The sequence below is a fragment of the Halichoerus grypus genome, chromosome 1, assembly GCF_964656455.1.
Source record: "Halichoerus grypus chromosome 1, mHalGry1.hap1.1, whole genome shotgun sequence".
Taxonomy (NCBI): domain Eukaryota; kingdom Metazoa; phylum Chordata; class Mammalia; order Carnivora; family Phocidae; genus Halichoerus; species Halichoerus grypus.
This window is the reverse complement of record NC_135712.1, coordinates 181,590,556-181,615,294: the sequence shown is the minus strand read 5'-3', so window position 1 is coordinate 181,615,294 and position 24,739 is coordinate 181,590,556. Positions and strand designations below refer to the sequence as shown.

General features: G+C 37.4%; 1 protein-coding gene and 1 pseudogene across 2 annotated transcripts in view; both read left to right on the top strand.

Moving 5' to 3' along the window:
* The window catches only part of TAFA1 (TAFA chemokine like family member 1), a 516,560-nt gene that overhangs the window by 491,025 nt on the left and 796 nt on the right, over positions 1–24,739 (top strand). For both annotated transcript variants that reach the window (XM_036082000.2, XM_036082001.2), the window contains exon 4: positions 19,423–19,547. In XM_036082000.2, the coding sequence (XP_035937893.1) occupies positions 19,423–19,547 (125 nt within the window). The remainder of the gene's footprint in view (positions 1–19,422; positions 19,548–24,739) is intronic.
* Positions 5,139–5,284, top strand: LOC144380269 (U2 spliceosomal RNA; annotated as a pseudogene).

Sequence of the window (24,739 nt, the reverse complement as noted above, 5' to 3'; positions counted from 1 at the left end):
CTTTTTTCTCAAACAGAACCATTTCATGTGGGGGTCCTGAACACTTCAGATTTATGACTTACCAGTTTAACGAGCTCATGTCAAAAGACCTTCTTTCAGAGCCAATTAAAGTCTCACAACCGAGTCACTGGGTAGTTTCTTTCACATCTGAACCAATCACTGAGGCACAGGGGGAGAAATATGCAGAGGTTGGGACTAGGTCCCATCACCACATGAATTGAGAGAATGAAAGAAACTTGTTTCCCCAAAGGTAAACTCAATTGGTAAATTTAGGGGGGAAATGAAATTATTGCTGGAGAGGCCAAAATAACAGATAAGAACGATACTGGTTTCAGATTAATTTTTATACGTCCATGAGGCCTGCTTCTTGGGTCTTTACAGGAAGGACAACAGTTTTAACGATGAGTATAAATGAGACTAAATTTAATTTTTAAATTTAATTTTTGAATATCAGTAATTTTTCTTCAACAACCAAATAGTATGAGTTGACACGTGTCTATATTTTTCAAGCTGTTTAGCTTCTTGATCTAAATTACATTCTAGGAAGGGGCTGATGATTGCCTTATAGTTTTGTATCAACTATATTCTGTAGCATGATGCATCTCAGAATTAATTGATATTAGGAGGCACCTGGGTGGCTCAGTCAGTTTGGCGTCTGCCTTCGGCTTGGGTCATGATCCCGGAGTCCTAGGATGGAGTCCCACATCAGGCCCCCTGCTCAACGGGAAGGCTGCTTCTCCCTCTACCCTTCACCTCGCTCTCGTGCTCTCTCTCTCTCACTCTCTTACTCTCTCTCCCTTTCAAATAAATATATAAAATCTTTAAAAAAAAGAATTGATATTAGGATGTGTGTGTATTATAGATTTACATATTCTATCTACTTTAACTTTCTGAATATAAGAGGAACATTATTCAAGAAAGGTTGCATAATAAGTTCATAATTTAAAGGACGTATTTTTGTTATATTCCTTCCTATAGAAAGAGGCTCTTGCAACCTAACAAAATTCTATGATACAAAGCAGTATGCCTTTACTCAGAATTTCATGTGAAGCCAAGTTGCACTGACGATGGTTTTTTCTTTGAGAAAAGTTGTCATCTCAGAAAGTGAAATGAAAATGGTTTTTGAGCTTGGCACTTGGGCTAGAGCCAACTTAAAAAACTCAAAGCATAAAATAAAAAATTTTCTTTAGACCTGTCTTCTCCTCAAATCATATCAATTCAAAAATATTTTCAGGCTCTGTCCCCATGGCTCAGACTCAGGTAGAGATAGATTTCAGTTTGCTGCAGGTAAGACAGAAAATTTTAAACCAACAAATAAATAAATATTAGAAGTTTCTTTAGGTCCTATTTTTCCTCTTTTTTTGATGGCTGATTTTCAGCCCTCTCCCAGTTTCTTTCTTGTGCTATAGGAAGCTTCAGAAAAAACTTCACCATGAGAGCAATTTCTAAATGCTCTCTTCTTCTTGCCCAAATCGTAGCAGAGACATCTAAATGAATCTTAATCGTTTAGTAAAACTGAATGTAGCTTCTCTAGACCATAATAGTTAGTATTACTCCATTGTGAGCATATCTGGATTGTAATTAAGAAAACTCAACATTGCCGCTGACACTGAAGTGCTCTGGGAAAGTGCCTAATTTACATAGAGCTATGCCAACTCTCTATCTTCAGCATCTGGTGCATTGTGAAGGATGATGTGATTGTACATGCAAAATAGGGAGACACATAATGAGGACAGAAAGCCACTCTCTGGATTGTCTATAGGTCAATTGAATTTCTGAATTTTAATGCCAAAAAAAAAATCATTCAGCTGTTGTGAATATCTAGTACTATGAGGATAGAAATGGCAGTGATCTGGCTTTAGTGCAAAGAAACTGCCAGATTCATCCATCCATCCATCCATTCAGTCATTCAGTTAGTCCACAAATATTTATCAAATACCTTCAGTGTTACTTAGGATTGTGTTAGGAAGCAAGTAACAGATGCCCAACTGGAGTAGCTTGAATAATACGTATTAATTTTTCTTGTATAACAAGAAATCCAGAGGCATTGGTTGGTGATATTGGTTCATTGATGACGTAAGTACCAGTATTGCAGCAGTTCTCCTGATAGGATAGCCACTGAAGTTGCAACTGTCATATAAGCATTCAAGACAGGCAGTCGGAGGATTGAGGACAGGTCAGCAGTGACTTTGTGCAGCTGGAGACAAGGATGGCCTCAGTCATATGTCTGATAGTTAGCAGACTAATTAATCCAGGAAGGCCTCAGGTGGAATAGTTACTCTCTATTCCAGGTGACCTTTCATCATGGGGGATTCCAAAGAGCAACAAACCCCAAGCACAAGCACTTTCAAGCCTCTTCCTGTGTCATGCTGGCTAATCTCTAATCCAAATAAATCAAATGTTGGTCATTTGATTCAGATAGAAGGCCTAGGGACAAACCATAAGAGACTCAACTACAGGGAACAAACTGAGGGTTGCTGGAGGGGAGGTGGGTGGTGGGGATGGGGTAACTGGGTGATGGGCATTAAGGAGGGTACAGGATGTAATGAGCACTGGGTCTTATAGGCAACTGATGAATCACTAAACTCTACCTCTAAAACAAATAATACACACATATGTTAATTACATGAATTTAAATTAAAAAGAAAAGGAGGGCTGGGGAAATAGACTCCACTTCTTTTTTTTAAAAGTTTTTATTCAAATTCCAGTTAGTTAACATACAATGTTACATTAGTTTTATGTGTATGATGGTATAGTGATTCAATGCTTCCATACATCACCTGGTGCTCATTACAAGTGCACTCCTTAATCCCCATCACCTACTACACCCATTCCCCCTCAACCCCCACCCTGCCCTTGATGGGAGATCATGTTGCAAAGAACTGCACAAAGAGAGAGTAAGATTTTTTGGCCATTTCTACAACCAGAAAAGGGGATATTAGTATCACCTGACATAAAGAGATGATCAATACAAAAATTAAAAATGAATCAGCATTACTAAATCGCGATTGCTATTACATTGAGATTTTCAAACCACCACAACCAGTACAACCATCCCCACCTCCTTCCCAGATTCTCAGCCCAGACTGAACTTTGGGTTTATATTACATCCTACTTCCAGTTTAGCTAAACTTAGAGCTTTTCAAGTCAGAAGAGAAGGGGATATATGGCTCAAGGCAGAGCAACTATAATTCTGAATTTTTTGCATATCACTGCACCTGAAACATTGTTGTATTTATATTACTGGTTTCCTTTGATTTTCCAGCTTTCCTGATGCTATCATTAAGATGAACAAAACAAATTGCAAAGTGCCAATATTGTGAGTTTTCTTTTCCCATGTGTGTTGGCAGTTTCTAAAAGCTATTCTGGATGTTTAAATAAAGTATCTGATTTTTTTATAGCAACATAATTGACATACCTTATTAGATTCAGGTGTACATCATAGTGATTTGATATTCTTATACATTATAAGATGATCCCCATAATTAAGTCTTAGTTACCGTCTGTCACCATAGAAAATTGTGACAATATTACTAACTATATTTCCTATGCTGTACATTGCAGCCCCATGATTTATTTATTCTATAACTAGAAGTTTATACCACTTAATTCCTTTTACCCATCTTGCCCCCCCCGCCCCCAGTAATGAGCAGTGTGTCCTATTTCTAGGAGTCTGTTTCTGTTTTGTGTTGTTGGTTGGTTTATTTTGTTTTTTAGATTTTAGATATAAGTGAAATCATACAATATTTCTATCTCTAGCTGTCTTAGTTCCCTTAGCATAGTAGCCTCTATGTCCATCCATGTAATTGTCAATGGCAAGATTTCATTCTTTTTCACGACTGAGTAATATTCCATAGTATATTTACCACATCTTCTCTATTCATTTATCTATCAATGGACATTTAAGTTGCTTTTATATCTTGGCCCTTGTAAACTGCTGCAATGAACACAGGGGTGTATATCTCTGTTCAAATTGGTGTTTTCTTTTCTTCTTTTTGGATAAACACCCAGAAGTAGAATTGCGGAATCATATGCTAGTTCTAATTTTTAATTTTTTGAGGAATCTCCATACCGTTTTTCATAAAGGCTGCACCAATTTACATTCCCACCAACAGTATACCTGGGTATTTTTTCTCCAAATCCTCACCAATACTTGTTACTTCTTGTCTTTGAAACTAGCCATTTTTACTGGTATAAGGTGATATCTCACTGTGGTTTTGATTTGCACTTCCCTGATGATTAATTGAGCATCCTTTCATGTACCGGTTGGCTATCTGTAATCTTCTTTGGAAAAATGTCTACTCAAGCCCTCTGCCCATTTTTTAATTGGGCTTTTTGTGGGTTTTTTTTTTTATATTAGGTAAATGGTAAATATACTATGGAATATTTTTTTATATTAGGTTGTGTACATTCTTTATGTATTTTGGATATTAACCCCTATTGGATGTATAACTTGCAAATATCTTCTCCCATTCAGTAGGTTACCTTTTTGTTTTGTTGATGGTTTTCCTTACCATGAAAAAGCTTTTTAGTCCAATGTAGTCCCATTTGTTATTTTAGCTTGTTCTGCCCTTGCCTGAGAAGACTGGTCCAAAAAATTATTGCTCAGAATCCTGTCAAAGGATTTACTGCCTGTTATCTCCCAGGATGTTTATGGTTTTACATTCAAGGCTTTAAGCCCTTTTGAATTATTTTTATGTATGGTATAACATAGTGGCCCAGTTTCATTCTTTTTCATGTAGCTGTCCAGTTTTCTCAACACCATTTGTTGAAGAGACTGTCTTTTCTCCATTGTATATTCTCACTTCCTTTGTCATAGATTAATTGACCATATATTTCTGAGTTTATGTATGGGTTCTCTATCCTATTCTATTGACCTATGTATCTGTTTGCATGCTAGTACCATATCGTTTTGATTCCTGTCACCTTGTAGTGTAGTTTGAAATCAGGGTGCAAAATGCCTCCAGCTTTGTTTTTCTCAAGATGACTTTGGCTATTCTGGGCTTTTTGTGGTTCCATACAAATTTTAAGATTCTTTGTTCTAGTTCTATGAAAAACACCATTGGTATTTTGATGAGGATAGCATTGAATCTGTAGAATGCTTTGGTTAGTTTGGACCTTTTAACAATATTAATTCTATCGCTTCTCGGCCTTTTGGCTAAGATCAAGTGTAGTATCTGTTCTTATCAGTTTAACAATATTAATTCTTCCCATCCATGACCATGATAGCATTCTTTGCCAGGGAGTATTCTCAGTTTTAAGTTTTTCCCTTTCAGCACTTTACATGCCAGTCTCTTCTGGCCTGCAAATTTCTGCTGAAAATTCAGGTGATAGTCTTGTGGGCTTTCCCTTCTATGTGACTATTTGTTTTTCTCTTGCTGTCTTTAAGATTCTTTATCTTCAACTTTTGTCATTTTTATTATAATGTGTCTTGGATGTGGATCTCTTAGGCTTTTCTTGTTTGGAACTCTGTACTTCTTGAAGCTGGATGTCTGTTTCCTTCCCCAGGTTAGAGAAATTTCAGCCATTTTTTCTTCAAATAAGTTTTCTGCCCTCTTTCTCTTTTTCTTTTCACCTGGGCCACCTATAAAATGGATGTTAATACCCTTGATGTTTTCCCAGGGGTTACTTTAACTAACTTCACTTTTTAAAATTCTTTTTTTTCTTTTTGTTATTTTGATTGGATGATTTCCATTGCCTTGTTTTCCAGATTGCTGATCCATTCTTCTGTGTCATCTAATCACTGTTGATTCTCCCTAGTGTATTTTTTATTTCAGTTATTGTATTCTTCAACTCTGACCGGTTCTGTCATATTTTTTAACTCTTTGCTGATGTTCGCACTGTGTCCCCCCCATTCTTTGGTGACTTCAGTGAACATCTTTAAGACCATCACTTTGAACTTTCTATCAGGTAAATTATCTCTGTTTCATTATGGTTTTCTTCTGGAATTTTATCTTGTTCTTTCATTTGAAACATACTTCTCTGTCTCCTCATTCTGTTTGACTTGTATTTTTTCCTATGAATTAGGTGGAGCAACCACCTCTCCCCGTCTGGAAGGAGTCACCTTGTGTAGGAACCTCCCCTCTGTAGACTGCATGTGCTGGGAGCTTTGGTAGACGCGCTGGAGCTGGAGCCAGTGTGGGCCAGGGAAGTCCCAAGGTGTACCACACCAGGGCCAGCCTGGTGGAACAGCTGAAGTTGATGTGGGTGTGGACCAGGCTCCTGGGGCATGTTACGACAGAGCCACTTTGGTGGGACATTTGGAGCCAGAACAGGGGTGGGTCAGGGGATTCCTGGGACCCACCACATCAGTGCCGCCTTGATGGAATGGCTGGAGCTGGGGTGAGATGGGGGCTTGGGGCTCTCTGGGTTGCCCTAGAAGGCTGGCTAGGGTGCCAAGACCCCTGCTACTAAGGGAGGGGGGAAATGTAGGAAATGGAACTTGCTAGTGCCTCCCCCTCCTGAGAGAGTTCTAGCAGTTCCCACCTTTTAGCAATCTAAGGTTAGTAAATGGATTTCCTTCACTTATAGTCTAGTTTGTCTTTAAGCTTTTTTTTTTTCACTGTGTCCCAAGACAGGCAAGTTGGTGCACTGGCCTCAGTGATATCCTTTCCTACTCCAGATCATCACACTGCGGGGCGGGGGGGTGGGGGGGTGGGGGGGGTAGGTGCCATCATTACCATATCTCCATCTACTCTACCCTTCTTTATGTGGTCCCCCTATCATTTGTTGTGCAGAAACTGTTCCTAATAGCTCTATATGTAGGTATAGATTTGGTGTACCCATGGGACAAGATGAGTTAGGGTCTTCCTACGCCGCCATCTAGCACACAGCTTCTAAGTGTTCGATATTATTGGAAGTAAATATTTAGAAATGAGGACCTTATAAGATTTCTTATTTCCTCTTTTACTTTAAAATTCATGTGAAAGCTCTGGCCTACTTTTATGTAACTCAGACTGCCTATATGAAGTGGTGCTAAGCATAGAGCAGATAGTCTATAAATATTTTCTGATAAGGAAAGCTAAACTCTTCCAAACCATTCAGGCATTTCAACAAAAAACAACCATGCTTGTTGTGTGGTATTCTGTAGAGGAAAATAAAACAGTTGGTTTTTATTTTTCACTTCTCAAGGGGCTGGCAAAAGAATGCATAATGCTTAAAGAGGTTTTGGGCAGTTCTTCCAAACTACAAAAATAACCAGCTATCAAATTATTTTGCCATTTCAAACACATACACAAGAATCTGATTAGATCCGAGAGTTTCTATGATCAAGGTTTACACATTTCATCCTCACATGAAGGTTAGGTTATGTTTTCTGAAGTTAAATTAATTATAATAAACCTGAAGGTATCAAAGTCTCCCACAGAGGCTGTTTGAGCATAATCGCATTATAGCATAATGTTCTCTTATTTTATCATACATCTATGAGACAGGCATATAAAGCATTGAGAGCCACAGGCTTTTCACCCAGGACTCACCCCTCCCAAGATTTCCGTGTTCTCAGCTGTAATTTACTCAACCTCCATGACATCCTAATAAAATAAGAGAAACTGTGTGTCTTGTTCAATTCCCCAGGATTTGGCTTCTCAGGCAATAGGTGAGTTCAGGGTTAGAGACACCTCTCTCCCACTTGCTATCAATTTTATAGATCTGACGAGGCCTAAGAGGTTTTATGTGCCCTGTTCTTTCCTTCTTGTCTAAAGTCTCCATCAGTGCCAAGAGCATCTCACTGGGAGTTTGAACTTTCCTTTAATCTAATCCATTTAGAAAATGACTCACAATTTATTGAATAAAGTAGAGAAAATTGATACCTTTTCATTAGGCTGACAAAGTCTTTTTCACTGTTGGCATCTGAAATGTGTTTTCTATTTAAATTTCATTTATATCAGTCTTCTCTAGTGGGAACAAGATTGAAATGAAAGAGCTTACAATCAGTATACAACTTTCCCATTAAGGCCAAGATTTCAAGCGCTAGTTTTGCAAAGGAGCTTGATGCCAATAATTTTTTAATTCTTTTTTAAAAAATTTTTTTAATCCCAATATTTGGGATTAGTTGCAAAGTGGAATCAACCAAAAGTGATATTTTAATGTATCAATAACAGTAAAAGTGATTATTTCACATATGAAAAGAAGAAAATGTATTTAACTGACATTATTTGATTATGGTAAATCTGTAGCAATTTTAGCAAAAACTATGTATAGAATTTAATAATAACCTCACAAAGTACTTTTTCACATTGGGAAAATACTTGTGTACAAATATATTCCTCTAGAGAGCCATTTCTAAACTGTAAGAACACAAAGAGCTAGTACTCAAAAGATATATACATGTGCATGTGACTCAAATGTTGCTTATAAGGGGTGCCTGGGTGACGCAGTATGTTGAGTGTCCAGCTCAGTTTCTGCTCAGGTCGTGATCTCAGGGTTGTGAGATTGAACCCCGCATCAGGCTCTGCGCTCAGCACAGAATCTCTCTCTCCCTCTCCCTCTGTCCATCCTACCCCTCCCACCCCACTCTCTCTCTCTCTAAATAAATAAATCTTTATTTAAAAAGTTGCTTATAAATATGTTTTTTAATCTAATTTTCCCTTTGATTTAAAATGTAGAGATTTTGGAGTTCTTCTCTATATCCACATCCAGGTAACAGCCCCCCTCCCCATTCTGTTGCCATGGTTGTAAATGGACCACATAGAAGTGGCAACCACCAGGAAGCCAAATTTCAAAGGGACAAACATAAATGCATGTTTTGTTCTGAAATAGCAAGATTCTCCACACTGAGTTTGCTAAACCTACGATGTATGTGTAGAGTAAGTATATCCATTCAGCAGGGACTTCCAAGAAATATCAATTTACACTAAAGAATGTAATATTCTTTTGGTCCTTGTTTTCGTTTTGGCTTAGAGCCTTCACTCTGTTTGACCTCATGATTCTCTCCTCAGGATTTTACAGCCCTCTTGGTTAGATTTCCTCATGGAGGAATTATTCACCAAGAAATTGAGATTTTGCTGTTTTTGTGTTTTACTATGTTAGATCTACTTCATAGATAGTCAACATGGAATATGAAGACTGGGAGTGGGCTGGGTTCCCTAGCTGGCTAAGAACATGTTTCTGTCCCCCCCAAAAGACAAACAAAATCCATGCTTCACTGGAATCATTAAGAATTCTAACCAGTATTTTTGAAGCTGTGCAGAGAAATGGGTACTTCTGCTGAGAAATAGCATTAGTACAATTTTTTGACAGTTTATATATCACAAATGCTAACCATTTTTTTTTTTAATCTTTTGACTCAGAAATACCACTTCTTGGAATTTATCCTAGGGAAATAATTAAATACATTTGCAACTGTATATGTGCAAGGGTGTTAATATAAGCATCCTTACTAATAGCAAACAACCAGCCACAAAAAAGACAAATAAAACTAGGGGATTGGTTAAATAAGATGCACCTTAATAGGGGATGTGATGTAGGCCTAAAAATTATGATGTATTTCATTTATTTGAGACATGGAAAAATATTTATGATTCCATAGTTAGATTTTAAAGAAGCTTAGCAGATGGTATGTGTGGAATGATATTACTTTTATTAAAAAATGTGTATGTTGGTGTATATATTTTTTCAACTGTTTAAAAATATATATATTGATGACCTGCTGCTATATGGCAACACCCTTCTAGCCACTTGGGAATACAAAGTCCAAACCTTCATGGAACTTACAGCCAAAAGGGGGGAAAGGACAAATATCCAGATAAACTGAAAAATGTGTGAATTCAGGAAGTAGCACATACTATGAGGAAAATCAAAGCAGGCTATATCCAGGTGGGTATGGATTATTTTTGATAAATTTTCAAGAGGACACTCTAGAACAAAACAAAACAAAACAGTTTAATTGAGGCTCAGTTGATGTCAATTCTGGATGAGCATGCCCTGGACTGAGGGTGAGCCAAATCAAAAAAGAGATTTACATGTTTGCAGAAGAGATAGAGGGATAGAAAGATTGATCCAGAATGGAGGGTGGAGGTGAGGCTGGTAGAAAAACGTGGATGGAGAGATAGGAGGAGCCAAGTAACATGGATCTTTGAAGGCCAGTGTAAGGAGTATAGAATTTATTCCATGTGCTGGCACCACTGGAGAGTTTTAAGCAGAGGAATGATATGAAATGATGTGCATTATAAAAGATCACTCTGGATGCTGTGTCAAGAATAATCAGAGAGAAAGTCTGGAAAATCCATAGCCAAAGGTAGCAGTCTTCTTCTGCTTAATGTGATTATGCTTACTTTCCTTTCACTAATTATCTGTATGCTTTGAATTTTATAAAAGAATATATATTGCTTTTAAATTAAGGAGGAAAAACAAAGGTTTCTATGGTTGGCAAAAACAAGAACATAAGAATGCATGGGTCCAACAAAGTTACAAATCACACTCTACCATAAACTTCGGGGTTGCTCTTAAATGTTTTAATCACAGAATGTTAAATTTGAGAATACAGGAATGTTCAATAGAAAATTTATTTTATAATCACGATTCTTTGTGTTTCTTCTTAAGCATATATTTAAAATTATGTCTACAAACAAATGAAAAAATATAGCTGAATTTACTCCTAAAATAAAACCACTGATTTAGTGAAAGCAAGACTAACATGCAGTGTTTAATTTATAAGTGGGCACAAGGATAGAGTTATCATGCACTGAAAGTGCACGATATGCCAGGGACTCCAGCCTTGGTATAGAGCGCACAAAGAAGAATATTAGTATTGGCAGGAATTAGGAGCACTCCCTTGAGTTGACAAAAATTCTCTGAATATTCCCTGTCACCAGAGCAGACAGCTTTTTTCAAAGCAGTAGAAACTATACCCCTGCATTCTGATCAGATAACTTGGAACAGGCCATGGCAAGCAAAAGATTTATGCTTTGTTTTTTATCTTAAAATTCATGTGAAGTTAGACTTCTACCTCATAATATGTATACTTATTTGCTTTACTATGGAAACGATTTTGTTGATTACTTAGTTATTAAATTACCTCAGCAATGAAGACTTTTTTTATTTTTTATTTTTTTATTATTTTTTTTTTTAGATTTTTTTCCTTTTATTTAAATTCAATTTAGTTAACATGTAACGTATAATTAGTGTCAGGGGTAGAGTTTAGTGATTCATCGGTTGCATATAACACCCAGTGCTCATCACATCAAGTGCCCTCCTTCATGCCCATCACCCAATTACCTCTCTCCCCCACATAGATTTTTTTTAATTTTATTTATTTTTTAAATTTTTTATTGTTATGTTAATCACCATACATTACATCATTAGTTTTTGATGTAGGGTTCCATGATTCATTGTTTGTGCATAACACCTAGTGCTCCATGCAGAGCGTACCCTCTTTAATACCCATCACCGGGCTAACCCATTCTCCCACCCCGCTCCCCTCTAGAACCCTCAGTTTGTTTCTCAGAGTCCATCGTCTCTCATGGTTCGTCTCCCCCTCTGATTTCCGCCCCCTTCATTCTTCCCCTCCTGCTACCTTCTTCTTCTTTTTTTTTTTCTTAACATATATTGCATTATTTGTTTCAGAGGTACAGATCTGTGATTCAACAGTCTTGCACAATTCACAGCGCTCATCATAGCACATACCCTCCCCCATGTCTATCACCCAGCCACCCCATCCCTCCCACCCCCCACCACTCCAGCAACCCTGTTTGTTTCCTGAGATTAAGAATTCCTCATATCAGTGATGTCATATGATACATGTCTTTCTCTGATTGACTTATAAAGTAGTTGACTCACAATGTTACATTAGTTTTAAGTGTACAGCATAGTGATTCAAATTTTATATACTTTATGCTATACTCACCACAAGTGTAGCTACCATCTGTCATCTTACAATGCTATTACAGTAGCATTGACTATAGTCCCTATGCCTGTTTTTTATTCCCATAACACTCATTCCGTAACTGGAAGCCTGTATCTCCCACCCCCTTTTGCCCATCCCCCACCTCCCTTCCCTCTGGCAGCCATCAGTTTGTTTTCTGTACGTATAGGTCTGATTCTGCCTTTTTTGCTTTTCTTTTTTAATTCAGTTGTTTTGTTTTTTAGATGCCACATATGAGTAAAATCATACGGTATTTGTCTTTCTTAGTCTGACTTATTTCACTTAGCATAATACCCTCTAGGTCCATTTATGTTGTTGCACATGTCAAGATCTTACTCTTTTATGGCTGTATAATATTCCTCTGTGTGTGTGTGTGTGTGTGTGTGTGTGTGTACATACCACATCTTCTTTATTCATTCATCTATTGATGGACACTTCCATTGCTTCCATATTTTGGCTATTGTAAGTGATGATGCCACCAACAAAACAAAAAAGCAAGCTACCAATGAGAGAAGATATTTGCAAATGATACATCTGATGAAGGGTTAATGTACAAAATATATTAAAAATTTCTACAACTCAACACCAGAAAAACAAACAATCCAATTTACAAATAGGCAGAGGACCTGAATAGACATTTTTCCAAAAAAGACATACTGATGGCCAACAGACACATGAAAAGATGCTCAACATCACTCATCATCAGGGAAATGCAAATCAAAACCACAATGAGATATCACCTCACACCTGTCAGAATGGCTTAAACACACACACACACACACAAAGAAATAACACGTGTTGGTGAGAATGTGGAGAAAAATGAACCATCATGCATTGTTGGTGGGAATATAAATTGGTGCAGCCACTGTGGAAAAGAATATGGAGATTCCTCAAAAAATTAAAAATAGAATTACCATATGATCCAATAACTCCACTACTGGGTATTCACCCAAAGAAAGTGAAAAGACTAATTTGAAAAGATATAAGCATGCCTATGTTTAATGAGGGCTCTTCTTAGTACCCTCAGTCTGACGATACAAAGCAGATCCACTCATTAGTTTCTCCAGTATCCTTTTCATAATTTGTCCGTATATATTATCACATCATTATAATTAGAGTATTTCTCCCACAATAGACTGTAAGCCACTTTAGGGTAGGAACTGTGTCTGTTTTATAGTTATTTATGTCATTAACAGCAGTTAATGAATAACTTTTGAATAAATAAGAGATAACTTTTGTCTTCAAATATCTTCAAGGAAGATAAAATTGCCCCAGTTTGAAAAACACTGGAATAGAATTTGTAGAAGGAAAGCAATACTAATCAATCACATCATTAATTCCATGTATGTTTCCGAAATATACTGTAGATCCTACAAATAAATAAATATGGTCTAATTAGCAAAAACTGAATATATGCATCCCACAATTAGTATAAGCTTCCATTAAAGATAAGGCGTTAACTCTCTATGAAGATAATTGGATGGATGCATACATAGCTGGATAGAGGACACATGGACAAATAACAGAATAACTGCCACATGTTGAGTATAAAGTTTATTATGTATTGCACTAAGATGTTGATCTCATCTAAAATTTACTATAACCAGTTGTGATTTCTGTTAACTGCATTTATAACTCAAGAACCTTAGACTTGACCTGAACAACTTTCCAAAGCCATACTATCACTGAGTAGTAGGCTTAACATTCAAATCCAGGTCTCTCTAGCCTATATCCAAGAGTTTAGAGCTTAACCATTACATAATGCTTCTCCACCCTGGATCCTATCCTTAAATGTGGGCTCACGGGAAGGAGGGAGTTTGGAATGACTGCAGGCCACAGTATTCTATGCCTTTAACTTTCTGTTTACTTTGATAAAGACAATAACACAGAGGGAGTCACAGAAGCATTGTAATAGCTGTTCCAACAACCTGTGCATAAAGAAAGGCAGGAGAGCTGTCCCAGTCCTCTCATGGAGTTCCAGCCATTGCCTAAACTGCATGACAGGTTGCACAAAACTGAGCCCAGAAATTTGTCTTGATTGATGTACTTATAACCTACTCTGGGAACATGAATGAAATCAGATGTTCAGCCATTTAATTTATGCTCAAACTCTCGTAAGTCATAGAAGCAAGCTGAGAGTTTGGCATAATATTGAAGAACAATGGTTCACTCTCTCACTCTGTGAAGAATTGCCTTTTCTGTTTTGGAGTGATTTTATTCTTTAGAGTAATAAAAATAATGATGCCAATGATAATAATAGCTAATATTTACTGAACATTTATTGAATGGCAGACACTCTGCTAAGTGCTTTGAATGCACTTTCTCATGAAATTCTCCCAATCTTTTGATATAAGCACTATTTTTTTTATTTTTCTCTATTTCTTTTTTTTTTAATTCACTCATTTATAAATTCTAAACCTGTCTTGAGTTACTCCATGCCATTCAAAGATGAATGCAGTAGGATCCCTGCACTCCAGAAGCACATTGCCTGGTGAATAGGCAGATACATGAGCTAGTAATTCTAGACCAATGTAGTGAGGGTTACAGTTGATGTCGTTGAGTTATTGGCCATATAGTTTCCTCAGTTGTTCCTAACATCACTTTCAGCTCTGCCCTTCTTCACAATTCTGGAGTAGGCAACCAAAATCAATGCCTATCCCTTCTGTGTAAATGCTGCCATGTTTATGTGGCATTTCAGCTGCTTGCTTCCTCCTTCTTCCATCTTGAACATCACTGCCAAATACATCTTTCCCAACCACCCTGTTAATCGTGTCTTCCATTTGCACACAGAATCTAGAATATTCAGTGACTTCCATTTCTTTAAGGGGGGAAAAATAAACCTGAGCTTCATGCTTTCAAGAACTTCTACAATCTTATTAAGATTTTCTCTTTCCACTCCCCAGTGTGAGCCTACTCTTCTAGCACAATAATGTACTTACTGCCAAGCAAGCACTTTGCTCATTTATACCCCCTTACAGTAATTCATGCCAAAATGCCAATCGTGCCCATGTTGAGAAACTCTGAGCTGAGCTATAAGCTCTCAGGGCAAGAACTATGTCATGTTCATTATTTTATCCATCTCACTAAATCGGGTAGTCCTTTGACTACAGAAAGTGTGCAAAGAACTTTTACTGAGTTGAGACCCAAATATTGTCTATTGAAATGATGAACAGGGACTGTACCTCCTCAACAAGATAATGCATATGTGCTGTATTTATTAAGTCCATTGCTTATCAGTACCTTGTTCTCTTTACATGGGAAAATGCCTCAAAGTAAACAGTAATAACAACAACAACAAAAAGGATTTCTGGTCTATTTAAGATTTATCACTGAAAGATGGCTTGATTCTCCTTTGACAGTCTCTCTTTGCTCTGTAGCAACATGACCTGGTATAAGGGTGAAATCAAAACTCATGATTAAGGTAGCTTTAGTGATTTTAAAAATCTCTCAAGGAAAGATGAACATTCTTGAAAAAGTTGAAGCTCAGATATTTTCCTGAATATGACACATTCGTAAAGCAAATTCCAGAACTCCAGGGTTAAAAGGGAGCCTCTTTCATAATCACCACAGATAAGAGAGGGTTGGTTTTTGCAGCTGATATTTAATTAACTCAGTTCTTCTAGGGGATAAAAAGTCCTCATAGAAGTTAGTCATCTACTTCACAAATTTCTTGTGGCCTCAAAAATTGTTCACTACTGGGACTTTTTACCAAAACACTGTAAGTAGTAAAATTGAGCAACATGTAGCTCAGTCTAGGAAGAAACAAGTGTGATATAAACTGGCTCTTACCCAAAATATTTTTTTTACATTAACTTAATTTTATAAGAAACTAAATGTTTTGTGTTTGCCTCAAGTGTTTTGGGTTTATTTGAAATTTATTTTCAATAATCATATACCAGAGAGAATTCATTCATTCACTCAGCAGTCAGTAAATGCTTTTTAAGAGTTCTGTGAATCCTGAACACAAAACTTGAATGAGTTTGCACTTATATGATACAAACCATAGATTTCATCATTAGGCAGATCTGCATTTTAGTGTTAATACCTACACTTCCTACCAGTGTAAGCTTGGCAAAGTTATTTAACCCCTCTGGCCTTCAGTTTTTTCATCCATACAATAAGTTCAAAATAATCCCCACCTTTAGGATTGCTATGAAGATTAAGATAATATATTTAAAGTACCTAACACAGAAGAGGCCATCAAAAATGTCAGTTGTCATTTTTATTACTGCACTGACCATTATAATTCAAGATATTTACAATTATTTGTTTTTACATTTTTCTTATTACAAGTATCTTCATAAGAAGAATTATAAAAACAGTTAAGTAACATTCATATTAGCTCGCTGTATTAAATCTAATCAATCATTCCTCTTTCAATAATCTGAAGGTTTTAGGTAGCTTCCAGTGTGGGAGAAGAGGGAGCAATTTATAAATCCTCTCTGAATTTTCTTAAAGTTTTTTCAGGAAATATGAGTGTATGAAAAAAAATTAGGAAAAAAGACTATAGTTTGACCTAGGACATGAAGTGATATACATTAAAATGACTGTGTAATGCATAAATCAGAAGCAAAATCAGCCTAATAGCATCTTTAGAAAAGCAACACCGGAATAATGAACTAGATTCTAATAAACCAGAGGGTAATGTCAAAGCATCAAACTCTAATTAGGAGAAGCAAGTGTAATATGAATTTTTAGAGATTATAGGCGGGTCTGGGGACGTTTTAATTCTTAGAAAGCCTTTTGTTTTTCCCTGTGAGCCAGTGCACCTTTACTACCTGGAATTAAAGGTGATCTGTGGGTTTTGAGATGCCTTCTTTTTCCTATTGTCTACATTGTCATTGAGAAGATATTAACGCTTAAGAGAAAGAGAAACTGTTTTGTTAGCTTGCAACAAAGTAGGTCAGCTCGGAGAGGGCAGAGAGCAGCCTAAAGAAGAGGGCACAGTGTCCTTCCGAAGGAAGTAAAGATGCTAAAGCTGACCTTCCTGCCAGTTGTTCATTATTTGTGTGCCTCTGTGGAAAAAAAAAAAGTCACAACCGCTAAATGGGAGACTGTCAAGAAAGGCAGTTTCCCGTCAGAGCTAAGATCAGAGGGTTTCCATTCTTGGTGTCGATTCAGGGCAGCTATCGTGAGATATTAGGTGGGATTTCAGGGGACAAGTGTGGCAAATGTCACCAGCCTGTTGCTGACTGAGTGCCGGCCAAAAGGAAGCTTTAGATTGTGGGCTCTCGATAAACACTGCCAAACCCTGACTTTTATCTTATGTTACCGGAAACCTGACAATTTATTTTTGTCCCCTTTCAACACTACAAGTGTTTTTCTTGCTGCCAAAATACATGCATCTCTTATTTACTATTGTCACCTATTAATTCACATAAATAAGTTCTCTTACCTATGACTGGAATGTGGCCCTATTCCACATCCTCATCAACAGAGCCCTGCTATTGAAAAGAAAAACACTCCAGGGGGACCTGGGTGGCTCAGTCAGTTAAGTATCTGACTCTTGGTTTCTGCTCAGGTCATGGTCTCCTGGGTTGTGAGTTTGAGCCCCACATCAGGCTCCGTGCTCAGTGGGAGTCTGCTTGAGATTCTTTCCCTCTGCCCCTCCCCCACTTGTACCTGCACACTCGTGCTTTCTCTCTCTCCCTCTCCCCCCACCCCCACTCTCTCAAGTAAATAAATAAATCTTAAAAAAGAAAAGAAAAGAAAAGAAAAACACTCGGGGCGCCTGGGTGGCTCAGTCGTTAAGCGTCTGCCTTCAGCTCAGGTCATGATCTCAGGGTCCTGGGATCGAGCCCCGCATCGGGCTCCCTGCTCAGCAGGGAACCTGCTTCTCCCTCTCCCACTCCCCCTGCTTGTGTTCCCTCTTTCGCTGTGTCTCTCTGTCAAATAAATAAATGAAAAATCTTTAAAAAAAAAAAGAAAAGAAAAGCACTCTTAGCTCTCATAATCATTTTGTACCCTGTGGAGGATTTGTGTCTTCTGTTACTACTCCGTGTTTTACCAAAATATCACATCGTTTTGCATGCGGATAGACCATTTACAAGATTTTACTTGCTATACTTGCACGCTATATTCCAATGGAGATTTATTTTATGTCATTCAGCCTGGTCCACACATAGGGTATGAATCAAACAGAGGCAAAATTACCCTTGGAAAATTCCTTAAATTGACTGGATAATTATATGATTTTGCATATAATATCAAAAGTTTGCAATCCATACACTGGATTCCAAAGGAGGGAAAGTCCAAAGTAAGGGTAGTGTAGAAAGAGGAAAACTTGAATGCAGGTGGATGGCCGGATGTTTAAACCATTCTGCTTGTAAGTTAGCAATGTAATCCCTCTACAGAATGCCTAATGCTCGGTGGGTGGAGAATTTCAACGTGCTCCTGCTTCACTTTGCCAAGGGGGGAGTATCACTCCATTCTGTTTTAATATGAATCCTCTGTGATGTTAACAGATGTCATCTGACCTCTTTGTCTTTGTGAGGAGGAAGCATCATGGTGGGGACTCTTCTTTGGGGGGTAAGGGGCTGAGGGGTGAGTATCTACAGAACTAGGGTTCCCGTCCAGTATGAAAACAGCCAATCAGAAAGTGCTGGAAAGAGACACTGGGAGACATTTTGAGAATTTGGGATGGCAGAAATAATTCTTCTCTCATGAAGGCATTAGGGAAGATGCAGAGCTTCTTGATTTGTGTGGAGTGCATCCAGTCACTATTTTATAAAATCTTACTATCAAAACAAAAATAAAATGGAAAAGTCTAGCCACTTTTTTGTGAACTCCCATGCATTCAAAATACTATAAAAGTTGTACACCTTTTCTTTGGTAAGAACAAAAACAAAAACAAGTCTGTGCTATAAATAGATCCACTAAATTCGTTGCCAGCTTTGTGTTGTGGTCATCTCTGCTATTACCCTGAAAAGTAAGGCTTTTTTATCAGAGGCTTAACTTTCTAAAGTTTCAGCCACATCACATCAAACATCAAAAGGAAACCCAGCTCACATCAAATATAACTTTGATTGTAAACAAATACTTTTATTAATTATTACTCTTAGTTTTTATTTTGCAGGTTTTCTTTCATGCTTTCAGTCATTTTGTTTTTTCTCAAAGGCATTAGGCTGGGGGATAAACCCTAACGCTGGGTGGATAAACTGGGCTTTCTGAAGGAATAGCTCTGTCATTCTGAAGAGCAGTTAATACTTTTGTCCTCTTCCCTGCAAATAAATAGCACAGGTCCTTGGTTTGTGAAAACTAACATAAAATTTCCTCCAAAAAGTATGTCTCCCCAATCCATATGTTTTCATCTTTTATTGTCTGAGGAGATTTTTGACAAAATGTTGCTTGATCAAACCAGGCAGCATAAAATTATATTTGTGATGTAAGACTGATACATGAAAATATTACTCTTCTTCAGAGAGAATTCTTAGCTAGTCATAGAAGCTTAAAGAGAAACTACTGTGCTTCAAAGAGAATTGACACTTCCAGAGGGTCACAGCACCCATGCCCAAGTTGTTTGGATGAATGCAAACACCCTTGTTTCTTGTTTTGTGCAGCTTCCATAGTGATTGGGAAATGGTGGTGTGAGATGGAGCCTTGTCTAGAGGGAGAAGAATGTAAGACACTACCTGATAATTCCGGATGGATGTGCGCTACAGGCAATAAAATTAAGACTACAAGAGTAAGTTTATTTCTTTCAAATGTCTCATGCATGTTACCAACCATACTGTTTACCTTTGTGTTCTATAATCAACCCCCAGAGAAGGTTTGAACAGGAGACAAGAAAGCCTTTTCCCTGACAGAAAACATTCTTAACCATTCATATCGGTTAATCTCAAGTTAGAGATTGTACTTCATTTTTCCATAGTGAGCAGTTCAGTGTTTCTGTGACTGCCTCATAAATAAGGCTGGGTTGCCATAGCCAAAGGAAGAGGAACAGTAATTATTCAAATAATTCAGCCAACAACTATAGTGCTCAAAAGAGCTTATAAAATAAGGGTCTTGCTTAATTCACCCAGATGGTTTGCTGAAAAGGACTGCATTTAAGTACAGCCATTTTCTATAGGTCTTTCAAAGAATTATTTGATGGTCTTTTAAGGAAGTGAAAGGTTTTTGTGATGTGAATTTTCATTCCTTGGTTTCTGTGGTAAAATAAGGAGTTATCTTCAAAATATATAATAACCTGCATAGTGAGGCCATCCAACTCATCAGAATTGGTGTTGTGATGGCAGATAGGAAAGGCCCCGCTAGGCCAGCCATTGACCCTATAGATACTAGATCATAGGAAAGTGTGGGAGTCCTAAAGGGGGGAAGATGGGGGGAGGGGGTTGCACTCAGAGCACTTAAGAAAGTCTTTATTCAAATGTACTACAGAACTATGTTCATATTTTTACAACCAGTAGGGTTACACATATCTATATCATGTGACCGTGAGCCCTGTTACATGTGTATGTATTTTAATGCATTGGGTATTGTTGAAAGCAAGCTCTACTAGTTAAAAATTCCAACATGTTGAACTTGTAGGCTTCCAAAAGGGTGGCTCAAATTTAAAAGGACATCTGTGACTCCCACCCCTGTATAATGAGTTTTAAGTTGATCTTTCTTCTCAGCGTTATCTTTTCAAGAAATAAAACTGATACTTGCACCCTTGTGATGCAGAAAACATAATACCTTATAAAACATATTTTATATATAAAATAAGTAGAGACTCTTTGCATATCAAATTTAGTTGCCCGTATTGACTACAATCAGCAGTAAATGGCTATACCTCCTTGGCTCATGGCCAGGAGAGGTTCCTGAACATCTTAGCCTGTTAACATGTATTTTCATGCACCTGAGATGCTCAGCATGGATTATCATATTTCAATTTAAAGAAACACCCTCAGGAGAGATTATTCGAAAATGAATCCAGTTCATGACATTTACCTCCAGAAACCATCTTCATTAACTGATGGAGAGTGGATTTCAGGTTTCCCTTTGGTTACATTTTGCCTGAAACTAATACCACCAAACAGTCTGAAGATGCCCTCACAAGTTGGTTTTCTGCTATTCTGAATCATGGCCGGTATGATTGGAATTTGATCACCATTACTTCAAGCAGGTTGCTAATATATTTTATTCTGCCAAATCTCCATTTCCTCTTTCAAATGATAACTGATCTCCTTTTATTGAACATAAGCCTGCTCTCATGGTTCCTCCAGACCTGAAACTCAGTAAAGAACAATAATACAAGTCAAATTATTTCAGGATTTAAGTATGTGAAATTCCAAGGGTACCAACTAGGAGACTCTTTGGAAGACAGAATATAAATAAACAAAACACAGAAATGTTAATGCTACTTTTTATGACTGTGTAACTTTCTTTGATTTGGCCTCTGTAGAGTGTATTTTAAAACATATTGTAAATATCTCCCAGACATTTTCTGTTCTCCCAGAAGTACAGTGCAGGTCTGATCACAGTAATAGAGTCTGGAGCGCACTGTGTTTGCTACTGTCCTGGGTGGGCTGAATGCAACCAAGACAGTTGAGTGTACAAGAGAAATAAATCGCCCATGCAGTTGGTTTGAAAGCAGAGGATGTACCTGTTCTAATGTGTGTGTCCATTTCAATCAAGGAAACAAGAGATTGCTCTGTAGTCATGTGAGCAATACATCACTCAACTAATAAATCTCCACACTGTCTTTAGAGAAGGAAAAAGGAAACACGAGGAAAAGCTGTACTTTTTTACACCTTGAGAGGACTCAGACACTATTACTTACTTAATTTTCTTCCCCACTTCCTTACAAAGAAATTCACAGTGAAATACATACTTTTAAACACAAAGGCACAATTAAGTCCAGCTGATACGTACAGGCGCTTTCCCTTCTGTATAAATGACATGCCAACACCAGTCCTTAGACGATGTGCTCCAAAATAGGTTTTATATTAATTTTTCTAGTATGCCCTATGTGATTTTCCCTGTCAGGGTATATAAATACGCCTAAAACTTCAAATATTGCCTCTGGCAGTTTAACTTTTAAAAACAGTTTAATAGACAGATGTACTTTAATTATGAGTCATAGGCTTTCATTGTTCTGTTCTTATCTAAGAAGTAATCTTTAGGATAAAAAAAATCAAGTTCTTAAAGTAAGAAGAAAAATAAAGAAAATCACCTCTGGTTCTTATGTGTAAGACTGATTCAAAGAGAGTGCTCTCAGGAAAAAAAAAAAAAAAGAAAAGAAAACATAAAATCAAAAAAGACAGAAGAAACATGCCCAGCTTGTTAATAGCAACTGAGAGTTTCCTTCATACTGTTAATTTTTAAAAGTAACTCCAATATGAAGAAATTTGCAAGATAGAGTCCAAGATGTCATTTTTCCTTATATAGGTTTTTTTCAAAACCTTATCATCCCAAGCCAAATCCTCAGCAGTCTGTGAAATGTAGATAAACAAAAGATATTTCAAACTGTGATCTAATTCAGACTTTCATGATGCTCATTTTTTTAAGGAGGATGGAAAGTAGAAATTCATTGTTTCATTTATTTTTTTTGTTTTTTCTTTTTCTTTTTCTTTATTTGTTTTTTAATTATGTTTCATTTAAAGGACCAGACACAGCAGAATGGGAACTAGCCAGGGTTAACGGGCCACAATCTGAAGGAAAGCCTTGAGAAAATTAGATCTAGGTGATAATATAACGTACAGAAGGAAGGAGAAAAGATAAGTAGAATCAGGTACAGACTTCCCTTTCAGGAGATTGAGGAGAATAAACCTAAGGAAAAGAGGAAGCTTCCTGAATGTCATTTTACAGAGAGAAAATAGTTACCCTTGAGAAGTTTTCCAAAACCTAGCAAGGGGTACAATAAAGCTGGTGACAGAAACCCACCTGGGGAGAAGTCTGGTACATCTGGGTGAAGTGTCAAGGCTAAATTTTAACCCTATTCCCTCTTAACCATTGCTTCAATTGTTTCATTAAATTGCTTTGTTGTTAGTCTGTGGCAAGACTCACCAATCCTGATAGTGACAAGAGATCTTCTCTTATGGTTTTAGAAACCTGTTGGTTTATTTCTTTTCTTTAAACATATATATCAAAAACATAAGTTTGAAAGTTGATGACGCTATTGGAAAATTGGCTCTGTAGATTCTGGATTTGCCAATCTCCAAAATCAGATGAGCTAATTCCCTATAATAGATATTATATTTAATATATACAAAATAATAAGGTATAATATGGTATATGTGTTTTAAAAAAAGAAAGTTGGGGATGCTGTATCCAATGCATTCAGCCCTAAATGTATACTCTGTGTATTCAGGAATGATGCCTTAATTTAGAAAGGTAGACTTCTCCCTGGAGAAAATAAGTTGTTTGACAATGCTGTAAAAATTCACATGTAAAAAGTGAACATTCGTTGTTTGGGGACATAATGAGGAAGGGAATAAAATGAGGAGAAAACTAAAGGTGCTTGGAAGGAAAAATCAGCAGGTTAAAATAGCAGAACATAATCTGGTATAATACCTGGGAACGTATCAGGCGACTTCGTTAGTATCTTTCAGACTAATGAGAAAATCAACAGTTAGATTTCCACAAGGTGGAGTCAAGCTGCCTTCCCTAAAAGGGTGAGTTAGCAGACCTCTGACTGCATACCTAAACACAATGGCTGTCTTGTCAAATTGATGTTTTACACAAATCCACTACATTCATTTGTCCACACCCTCCTGGGCCCATCCTCCTAATAGTGACTCTGACCCTGCATGTCTCCATCCATTCTCATCAGCCAATGCTTTTTATATTAGAGAAGTGTAAAGTACCAGCTTTGACATATCCAAGCTTTATCATTCAAAATTCTCTCAAAATTTCCACCTGGTCTGAAGTGTTATGAAAGCCTTTACAATCCTGATGTCCAGACCATTTTGCATGAACTACCTTTAAGAGAGAAGGGTAGGAATATGGAGCAGTGCAGGGGGAGGTGGATTTGGAAATGGCAAGAAGGAAAAATAAATCAATTTATGCTGTTACAATTGCCCCTGGGTTAGAGTGAACTCATTCATTTCTTTAACCAACAAATATATTTAAGCCTCTTCTATCTAAAGTTAGTGTATTAAGGTTTTAGGGATGTGATGGTAGATACGACCCATCTCCTGTTCTTCCATGAAGGGTAGGGCCTAAGGTTGGGGGGTACGATGGGGGTGGGAATGGCAAGTCGATAGAAAGGCAATTCCAATTCAGTTTTGTAAATGTCACTTTCTCCCTCCTTTTGATGAAGAAGAAGACAGTGGAAACAGAAGGTGATAAACACTACTAGAATGTAGGAAACCAAAGTTTGGAAGAGTCTGTTATTCATATGGAGAGGATAAAAAAATAAATGTGTGAAGATTTCTCATACATGCTGCCCTGGGCGCAACCAACTTTTGAAAGCAAACTTTTATTACTGTTCCCACCCAACCCTGAAACCTTTTCATGGACTCCACGCCTGGACTCAGAACACTCAATTCCTAAGACTATAAAGAACTAAGAGATGATGAAGAAAAATGCCTATGTCCTAGAACTCTAAAGTAGAACCTTCAACTCTCTTAGAATCATCATTTCTGCCCCAAACCAGTGACTCTCTGTGCATGCATCCTTTTGAACATTAGAGTCTTTGGGACCATATTCAAATATATTAAATGGTACCAGTAGTGGTAGGAGTATGCTCTTGGTTGCCCTTGAGTACTATGTCATTGGGAGGAAGAGTTCCTCATCCTGCAAGGGTCTCCTGTGTTCCTAAGAAAATGTGTTCTAATCTTGGCAGTGACTTTACCTTATGCCACCCCTTTAATATCTTATAGCCGGTCAACTTGACAAGGCCACGGAATGACCTACTCAGTTCAAATTCTCATCAAACACACTGGACTAACTACG